This window comes from Orycteropus afer, unplaced genomic scaffold (assembly GCF_000298275.1).
Source record: "Orycteropus afer afer isolate SDZICR_OR568_19922 unplaced genomic scaffold, OryAfe1.0 scaffold00295, whole genome shotgun sequence".
Lineage (NCBI taxonomy): Eukaryota > Metazoa > Chordata > Mammalia > Tubulidentata > Orycteropodidae > Orycteropus > Orycteropus afer.
The window spans coordinates 1,897,650-1,907,801 of record NW_006921882.1 but is presented as its reverse complement, the minus strand read 5'-3'; the positions used below and the strand labels follow the sequence as shown (position 1 = coordinate 1,907,801).

General features: G+C 54.6%; 1 protein-coding gene across 1 annotated transcript in view; it reads left to right on the top strand.

The window, feature by feature from the left end:
- The window catches only part of NELFCD (negative elongation factor complex member C/D), a gene marked incomplete at its 5' end in the record, with an annotated part of 15,049 nt that continues 4,897 nt past the window's right edge, over positions 1-10,152 (top strand). Inside the window, 6 exons of the mRNA XM_007951520.1 lie at positions 1-78; positions 6,325-6,440; positions 6,675-6,784; positions 7,538-7,647; positions 9,344-9,451; positions 9,924-10,117. Coding sequence (XP_007949711.1) covers positions 1-78; positions 6,325-6,440; positions 6,675-6,784; positions 7,538-7,647; positions 9,344-9,451; positions 9,924-10,117 — 716 coding nt within the window. The remainder of the gene's footprint in view (positions 79-6,324; positions 6,441-6,674; positions 6,785-7,537; positions 7,648-9,343; positions 9,452-9,923; positions 10,118-10,152) is intronic.

Sequence of the window (10,152 nt, the reverse complement as noted above, 5' to 3'; positions counted from 1 at the left end):
GCCGCGCCGAGCGCCATCACGGATGAGGACTACTTCGGGAGCGCGGCCGAGTGGGGCGACGAGGCGGACGGAGGCCAGGTGAGGGGGGCGCCCCCCGAGGAGGACTGCTCGTCTCCGTCGCCGGCGGGCTGGCCTGCGTGGTCACCGAGTAGTTCAAGCACAGCCCGGCGCGTCCCGCGGCCCGACCACGCCCCCAGGCTGCGTAGTCCCGCCCCTCCGCACGCCACTGTCCCCCAGGGGTCCACTGTTCCCTCCCTTCCCCTGTGGGGTTGGGTGGTCCAGGGGGGCCCGTCCTGACTCTCGGAGGAGGCTCGGGAGACCCCTGCAGCGTCCATGCCTCAGTTTCCCCAGCGCTCGGTGAGGGTCCTGGCTGGTTACCCATGCGGCCACGACTTGACCCCTTGCCCACTTGGGCTCCCGCGCAGCGCTGGTCCCCCATGGCGGGTAGACTCGGCCGCACCGGCTCTTCAAACTAGAGTTCGCTCTTTCAGAAGCTGCAGGTCAGCGTCACGCGGGAAAGCAGAACTTTGGGCACTTTTGCATGGTTCAGGGTTGGTCGACCAGAAACGTGTCGGGTTCCGGGCTGATTGCATTTGTCCTTTGGGCTCCGTGACTTGGAAAAGTGGACAGCCGAGCTTTCCAGGGCTTGGCGTCGGAGCAGAGCGGGGAGCAGGCCGCTTTGTTGGGTGCCCTCAGGTGCCTTCCACTCCCAGAGGTGTGGTTTCCACGCCGTCTTCACCGCACATCACCAGGGCTTGTCTTCAGCGGAGCCACTGTTGTTGTCATGTGCCGTCGAGTCGGACCGACTCGTAGCGATCCCTGCTTGGGTTTCCGAGGCAGTATCACTACGGAAGTAGATTGCTCCATCCTCCTTCCGAGGAGTGGCTGGTGGGTTCAAACCCCTGCCCTCTTGGTTCGCAGCCAAGTGCTCAACCCCTGCGCCACCAGGGCCACATCCCCTGAAGATCGAGGTACATCCAGCGTTATTCTCATGGTAGGGCTTCCCCGAGGTCCACGTTCTGGCGCCCCACCCCGGGACACCTATCCGGTGGATCTGATGTGACACCGAGGACTTGGCTTGCTCACAGGAGTTAGGATTAGTTACCTCTGGGAAGAACAGGTGGTCCCTGACTCATCGCTTCGGAGGGTCGTCTTTGGTTTTGTGGTACAAACATGAAAGATTGGTAGCTCATCGTTAGCGGTATGTCTTACATACAATGGCACAGCGATAACGTGCCCTCAAAGATTAAGACTGGGTTTATGTAGATACTTTTAGTAAAAGGCAATAATAATGGAAATTTGAAAAAAAAAAGAACAATGAGGCATTTGACTTATGTCAGAACCAACTTACCCCAGAGTTGGCCCAACGGGACCCCTTTGTAAGGCGAGGGATATTTTGAAGGAGGAAAGGATGAGAGGTGGTTTCCCTCACTGAAAGGGGCCTTAGAAGAGGGCAGTGGAAGCGCGGTACAGAGATGTGAAGATGCGGGGTGTGCTCTGGGGGCTGCGTGGTCCTGTACGGTCGGCCGCCCGTGGAGGCAGCAGTCTGAGGTAGAGTAGGGAGCAGGTTCTGCAAGTGCACGTCCAGGAGTTAAGGGCAGGGGCGACACGAGTGGCGTGTGTGTTGGAGGGTTCCATAGCGTTGGAGGATCCCAGCGGTGCCGTAAAGGCTCATTGAGGGCCTGTCCTAGGTGCCTTCATCCCCCTGGAGGCTGGAGTTGTAAATGAAGAAAGTGAGGCCCAAACGCCTGGTGATCTGCCCAGGGGCCAGGATTCAGGTAACACAGACCTAGGGTCTTAGGGTGGGTTAGTGTTTGGGGCAGCCCATTGGGAATGTCCTAGTACTTGTCACATTGAGCTTTCAGGCTGCAGAGTGTTAGAACTGGGGCATGTCTTCAGGGTCATCGAGGCCCGTGCCCTCACTGAAAGACTGAACACACGAGTTCCTCAGGAATGGTAGAGCCGGGTGTGGACTGTGCTGACGCCGAGCTTTCATCCTGGTCCTCATTTGGCGCACGGATCTAGCGGGCTCTCGTTGGTGAGAGGGGTGGCCCGATGTTCAGTTCAGGCTCATTCGAACGGTGACCCTGCTTGGAGGAAAGAGAGAAAGTCGGGAGGTGACAGAGGGGTGGCATGAGCTGGGGTTTGAAAGATCGTGGTCGATCGAGGTGTGTGTCCCACATTCTGTGCGCTTAGCTCCATGTTAGGTGGCTTCTTGGAGGCCGGAAGATGTGTAAGGAGACCTCTGTGAAGTTAAGCTCAGGGGCTGCTGAGATGCAGACAGTTCCGTGTGGCTGCAGGGGGCAAACGGGCAAGAAACGGGCCTGGACCAGTGAAGACCGGGAAGGGCAAGGCCATGGTGGGATTTTTTTTTTTAAATCCTGAGAGAGGAAACTTTAAATAGGGGAGTGTGACCTCAGATTTGGGGCTTCTGAAGATAATGTGGCATCCACATGAAAGATGACTGGAAGGCAGGCTCAAGCCAGTAGGGGAAGTTGCTACTGGTGCAAAATGCATTAGATGAAGAACTGTGGATGCAAATAGGGAGAAAGAGCCAAACTGCGTAAGTGTGTGGGAGAGAGAATTGGTGGGTGGCTGTGACAGGACGTGTGTTGGGGTGAGAAAAAGGGAAAACTGAGGGTGGCTCCCAGGTTTCTGGCTTTGGGGTGGCGGGTAGGTGATGGACTCCTTTACTAAAACAGTGGTTGTAGGAATATCTGGTTTTAGGCATGAGTTGGGCTTGGTTTGGGACCTAACTGAGGTACTAGCAGAACAGTCACATGGAAGTGAGACTAGTAAACATTTGAGTCAGGGGCTCAGGAGAGAAACCCGGGCTAACCTCTAGGCTTAGGAGCAGGTAGGTGGCCCACGAGAAGATGTGGTGGTAGCAGTGCAGAGTACAGACATGGAAGGATGTCTGGGTGAACCTTCCTCAAGGCTTCCCACAAATGTGGTCTGAGAGGAGAACCCCCGTCTCCACAGGAGCCTGCTCCGTCTGTCCCCAGCGCCCTGGAATGGCAGTCCAGAGCAGGGATGGGCAAGCCTTTCTGAAAAGGACCAGAGGGTAGGTATTTTAGACCGTGCAGGTCTGTCTCTGTGGCGACCATTCACCTGTGCCGAGTAGCGGGCAAGCGGCCCTTGTTGGTAGGTGCTGCGGCGTTGGCTGCGGCTCGTGGCGACACGTGCACCACAGGATGACGCGCTGCCTGCTGCTGCGCCTTCCTGCCCGTCCTTCCGTGCTTGAGCCCGCTGTCCCAGCCGCTGTGTCAGTGCACCTCGTGGAGGGTCTTCCTCTTTTCCGCAGACCCTTGACCAAGCATGCCCTCCAGGGCCTGGTCCTGCGGAGCACCTGTCCACAGTTCGTGAGGTGGAGTCTCACCGTCCTGTCTTCTAAACAGCCTTCTGGCTCTGCTTCTAAGACGGATTTGTGTGTCCTTCTGGCAGTCCCTGGTGTATTCAGTATGCTGCACCAGCACCGTAATTCAAAGGCATTCATTCTTCTTTGGTCTCCCTTATTCATTGTCCAGTTTTCACATGCATATGAGGTGACTAAAAATAGCAGGGCTTGGGTCAGGTGCACTTTGGTCCTCAAAGTGTCACCTTTGCACTTTAACACTTTAACAGGTCTCTTTTTTTTTTTTAATTTAATTTTAATAGTGATTTGGATGAAAGTTTACAGAGCAAATTTGTTTTCCATTCAACAGTTCATACACATTTTGTTACATGACATTGATTGCAATTCCAACAGTGGAACAGCTCTCTTCCTACTTCCTCCCTGTGGTTACCTTTTCCCTGTGTCCTTCCTTCCTGTGTATTCCTGCCCTCTGAGCTGTCTCCATGTGCAAATACTGCCCTTCTCATCTCCCGTGGTTGATTGTCCTAACCTCCTGGGGTAATTGTTCACCTTGTAGTCCTGTCTCTTGTTTGGCTGAAAGTTAAGCCACGGGAGTGAGTTCAGTTCCGGACCTGAAGGGTGACTAACGGCCATAGTCTCAGGGGTTTCACCAGTCTCTCTATCAAAATCTCTTTTATGATTTTGAGTTTTGTTCCATATTTTTCTCCCACTCTGTCCGGGATCTGCAATTTTGACTCCTTTCCAGGTGGTTGATGGGGCTGGCTGATGGTCAGCTAGTTCCTCAGGTTTCAGAGCCATGCATGCTGAGGTTGCCACGGTCCACCAGTCCCTGGGACTAATTGTTTCCATTCATCTTTCATATTCTTCACTCTGTGCTTTGAACGAGAAGAGACCTGTTGTTGGATTTTACATGGCCACTCGCGAACTTTTAAGACCCCGTTTGCTACTCAACGAAGTAGGGTGCAGAACAGTTTTTGTGTAGTATGTTATACCAGTTGAGCTTGATGTCCCCCACGACCATGGTCCTGAGCCCACGAGCCCAGCAAGTCACTCTCTCAAGGTGTTTGCCTGTGGCTGGGAAGCTGTCCTAACTTTGCCCCCTCTTAGCTCTATTATGTATATGGACATTGTTATAGCACATACGGATACGGATGTAGAAATGTCACCTGCCAGGCCTGTATATGGTCCTGGGTGTGTACCTGATCGTGTTGCCGTCTACCTAGGTATCTACCTATGGGTTAATGTGTGTTACCAGTGATACTGTAGTATTGTGTGTGAAAGTACTTACTTACCTTTGTTGTGTGTACCTCGTATGCACCTCTTGAAAGAGGTCTTTTGTAGCAGATTTGCTCAGTGCAGTATGTCATTTGGTTACTTGACTGCTGCTTCCATGACCATTGATTGTGGATCTTGATAAAATGAAATGCTTGACAACTTCATTATTTTCTCCTTTTATCATGATGCTGTTTATTGGCCTAGTTGTGAAAGTTTAGACAGTAGTGAAAGAATGGGGGCAGCTCTGGTGGCATAGTACCTGAGGCATTTGACTGCTAACCAGAAGATTGGCAGTTCAAACCCGCCAGCAACCCCTCAGAAGGAAGGTTGGGCAATCTACTTCCGTGGTGATACTGCCTCGGAAACCCGAGGAGGGGGTCTCCGACTCACCGGTAGTGAATTTGGGAAAAGAATGGGAATGGCAGTGTTCCAATAAAACTTTATTTATAAAAACTGAGAAAGGGGCTGGATTTGACCCTGGGCCATGGGTTGCTCGTGTGGCCCAGCCCTTAACTGCGTTTAGCTTGAGTAAGGCTTGTTCCCCTTACTAGTTGGGGAACTGTTTGGAAAGACAGTCATGTCTTGTCATACAGTTTTCTTAGGTTTCCTGGGGTGACGAGCACGTGCTTAGTCCAAAGTAAGGGTTCAGAAAGCATTTGCTTGTTGGTTAGGATGCCAGCATTAGGATGGGGCCTGGGAATCAGCCCACCACTGTCATCAGCAGAGGGAGAAGCTGGCCTGGCCGTTAGGTCCCTCGGTTGCCTACAAGCACCTTGAGATGAGAACGCAGCCAACCCGCTGAACTGAGGCGAGCTGGTGATGCGTGCCTTCTAGGGATGGACTGATGGCTGTACCTTCAAGAGTCACCGTGGAAGAATTTAACTGTTGCCATGGAGTGGATTCCGACTCACAGTGCCCCAGGGGACAGAGGTGACCTGCCCCACGGGGTTTCCAAGGCTGTCATCTTTACAGAAGTAGACGGTGTCATCTTTCTCCCGTGGAGTGGCTGGTGGGTTTGGACTGCTGACCTTTCAGCTAGCAGCCAAGTGTTTAACTTAACCATTGTGCCGCCAGGGCTCCTTAGGAGTTTGATAAGAAAGTGTTACAGGATGTGCCTGAGATGATAGTAATGAGGACAGTAATAATAGTGAACACTTGTTGAGCTCCTAACAGTGTCATGTCCAAAGGTAGCTCATGGCATCCTCACAGCAGCCCGATGGGAAGAGGTTCTGCCACCATCTTTGTGCAGTGGGGGGAGCGGATACACGAGTGCTTACCTAACTGGTGTTGCTGTGGCACCCAGCTCACCAGCCAGTGGGGACGCACAGTGCACAGGCACTCGCGGTGATTCCAGGGGTGTTTTCTTAGCCACTCAGTTCCTGTCCTGCCTACTTCATGAGATTGTTGAGAAAGTCAACTCATGCGTGGGGGCTCCTTTAGAAACAGTGCTACGCGGCTGTAAGGTGGGCGCAGCAGTTAAAGTGCTCAGCTGCCGCCCGAGAGCTCGGTGGTGCAAACCCCCAGTGGCTCTGTGGGAGAAAAGCCCTGGCTGTCTGCTCCTGTAAAAATTGCAGCCTAGGATACCCTAAGGGGCAGCTCCACTCTCTCACACGGGGCACGGGGGTCAGAATCGACAGCCCCCAACAACAAGGTGAGATTGTTTGGAATATTCATATTAATGGCATTGCCCCCAGCAGGAGGATGACTATGGAGAGGGAGAAGATGACGCCGAGGTCCAGCAGGAATGCCTCCATAAATTCTCTACCCGTGATTATATAATGGAGCCCTCCATCTTTAACACGCTGAAGAGGTGTGTGCGGATGGTTGTCTGTGTTGGGAGGATGGGGTGGTGGTTTACGCACACCTCTGCAGTCGAGCCAGAAGACGGTGTGTGAAAGGGTCCCCACTGTGCTCCTGGCATGGACGGTGGTAGGCCCCCCTTGAACAGTCTTCGTCACATGCCTGCCTTCATCCTGAGCCTCTTACCGCCCCCTCAGGCCACCTGCAGTCGCGGTGCTGCTCCAGCTCCTCTCGCTCTCTCTAGGTATTTTCAGGCGGGAGGGTCTCCAGAGAATGTTATCCAGCTGCTGTCAGAGAACTACACCGCTGTGGCCCAGACCGTGAACCTGCTGGCCGAGTGGCTCATCCAGACAGGTGCGAGGCCCCGTCCTTGCTAGCCCTCCCCTTTCAACAGACCTTTCTGACGGGCTGTTGGATTCTGGGTGTGCTGGCCCGTTGGGAAGGTGCTCTGGTTTTCCGGGGTGTAGGTGTCGTCTGTGTGGAGGCCGGGCTTCTTGCCCATCCCCACCTGCTTGGTTCTTACCTTGATTCCGTCGCTGAGGGGAGCAGCGCGCAGGCAGTCATGCTTCTCGTCAGCTGTTCTCCCTGCCGTGCTGGTGAATTGCAGGGTTAGACCGTGGATGTGCAGTGTTTCTAAGGGACATGCTGTAGCAGGCAGCAGATAAGGGCTAGCGTGGGACTGGCTACAGTTAGGGCTTTGCACTAATATGACCAAAGTAGAGCACGCCTGCAGGTGCACTGAGCAGGTGCAGGTGACACCACCGAAGGACTGTCCTGAAGCGAGCTGTCCCGCTGTTAGGTGCGAGGGGCCCCTTGCTGGCCTCCACCTGCGCCCACTTTACTGTAGGGTACGTTTTTCCACCTCCCACCTGCCAGTTTTGACCGTTTGTCCTTGGTGAGGTTTGGAAGATGGCACTGCCTTTTCTGTGTCACAGTATTACATCCTGCCCCTTACCATCTAACGTCATTAGCAAGTGTGTGTACGCGCCATGCCCCTAAACAGGAGCTGTGTTGATCCTCCGTTCCGGGAAGAGCCACGCCCCTTTCTGGAGTGCTGTGCGTGGCTGAGGGCGGCTGTTCCATGTCGCTGTCTGTGTTCTCCTCCAGGTGTTGAGCCCCTGCAGGTGCAGGAGACTGTGGAAAACCACCTGAAGAGCTTACTCATCAAACACTTCGACCCCCGCAAGGCAGATTCTATCTTTACGGAAGAAGGAGAGGTGAGGGATACCCGCTCCTCAGGCGGCATGCTGTGTGGGCGTGGGACAGCGTGGTATCATTCCCCTGGTACCAGTCCCTAGTACCTGCACCGTATTGTGCAAGCAGAGGAACAGCCTCGTATCTTCCTCTAAAAACAGCCCTTTGGGTGCCATATTGTGTAGGGGAAGGAATGTCATAGTGTCTCTTCCTAGTACCAGCACCTTGGGCGCCATACTGTGCAGGCAAAGAACAGTGTGGCATTGCCACCAGGGTGGGAGACAGAAGGTGCCCTTCACACGTCACGGTCAGGGTAGTGAGAGGCCCACGAATGGAGGTGGGCAGGAGGAGCAGCGGGTTCACCCTCCCACCCCTCTGAGGGTTGGGGCGGGGGCCGTGTTCATCCAGGTCCCTCCGAGAAGCAGGTGCAAGAATGGGGAGAGATGGTGGAGGAGACCTCGGGGGCGTGGGGAGGGGCAGGCAGAGGCCAGGGTGCTGGTGGACGGTGCTGCAGGTCTGCCCCAGGAAGGTGATGTGGGGGGAGGAAAGTGGGGTGGGAGGGGTCTTAGATTGCAGAGCAGTTCTCAGAAAGGGTCGGTAGGGGCAGTGGGAGGCTGTGTGCCACAGTGACCCATCACAGGGCCCCATGTCTCCTGGTAACGGGCCTGCCTTTGTGTCCCTGCCTGGCCCGCTTGGTGGCTGGGAGCAGCCCGTGGAAAGCCTGGCTTTGGCCGAGGTGGAGTGGTGGACTCAGAGTGCAGCCCTGGGCTGTCAGTCACATGGTGGGAGACTGAGAGGCACTTTGGTCACCGTCACAGGTGACAGGAAGGCCACCTGCACTGTTTAACTTACCTCTGTCTCATGGTATGCATGTCCCATCACCACCATGACCAACAGCCTCCTTTACCATGACCAGGTGAATTGCATGGTTCCTGGTACCATTACTGAATGTTTTGATCAAAGATTGTGTAGAAGAATCTGGATCAGTACAGAATTTCAAATTCTCATGGACTCCAGACTTTCTGGAGCCATGGAGGCTGGATAAAACCCCCAAAACGGTTGCCCTGAGATCATCTTTAAACCTTAAACCAAAAGCCTTCCTAAAACCAACACTAGTTCAGCTTAACTGGTAAAGCAGGTCTGCTTTGAGCAGTGTGCTCTTTTAGACCTATCTCTGTGAGTCAGCCTGACAGCAACTCGCAAGGTTAGATGGGAACCTGAGCCGGCAGTGAGTGTCTGTGACGGGGAGGAACCGTTTGGAAAAGCAGAGTGACAGTGGTTGCAGGGTCTGAGGAACGTCATGTTAGTGTCACTGAAATGTATGTGCAGAAACTGTGCAACTGGTGCGTGTTCTACTGTGTATATCCTCAACAACACCAACAACAAATACATTAAACAAAGTAATAAGCGACCCTGCTCTGTGGCAACACAGCTGGTTTTGCGTGGGCTCGTGGTACCGCTGCACACAGGCTTACGCTGGACCCTGGTGCGCTCCTGCAAGTGCCTCGTGGCCCCTGTGACGTTGAGTCAGGGTCCAAAAGCTGTCAGAGGCATTCAGGTGCCCTAGCTGTGATGCTCAGCTAACCGTGTGGCCGTGACCAGCTCTGGGGACTTGGGACAGAGCTAGAGGCTCCCGAGGCTCACGGCCTGTGGCTGTCGGACAGCGCAGCCTCGCCTCCTGCGAGGTGAGAGTCCCGTCGGGCTGGGCGTGTGTTGCAGACCCCGGCGTGGTTGGAGCAGATGATCGCGCACACCACGTGGCGGGACCTCTTCTACAAGCTGGCGGAAGCCCATCCGGACTGCCTGATGCTCAACTTCACAGTGAAGGTGAGGCCTGCCCTGGCCTGGGGTGGGGCAGGAGGCCTGCTGAGGAGCGGCTGCGGGGGGTGCTTGCTGTTCTCTCGCCCGTGAAAGGTCGCGTTGTGCAGTTGGTGATGGTCTTGTTTCTCTTTGGTAACCGTAAATCGGAGAAAGACAGGGCCGAGAGTTGTCTCTGTTTTTGGCCCAGCATTGGCTGTGCACTAGGACTCGGCAGGGGCTTATGACAGAGGCAGCTCTGGCCAGAAAGGACCCTTTTCAAAGTGCCTGCTCTGTCCCCTACGTCTCACACATGAAGAAACGAGGAGAACAACGGTTGGTCTGGGTCACACATCTCGTTAGTGGCAGTTGGGCGCACGATGAGTTGTGCGAGCCCTCTCCCAGTACTGGCTCTGCCTCCCCAGACACTGACGACAAGCCAGCTTTCTGACGGTGGTCCCTGCGTGCTGACACCTTGTGCACTGACCTCTGTGCCTTTTAGCTGATTTCCGACGCAGGATACCAGGGAGAGATCACCAGCGTCTCCACGGCTTGCCAGCAGTTGGAAGTGTTCTCCAGAGTCCTCCGCACCTCTCTTGCTACAATTTTAGATGGAGGAGAAGAAAACCTGGAAAAAAATCTGCCGGAGTTTGCCGTGAGCCCTCTACCTCTGTCCCTTGTCTGTAAAGGAGGCTGGTGGGAGGCGCCCCTGCCGGGGGGGTGGTGGTGGT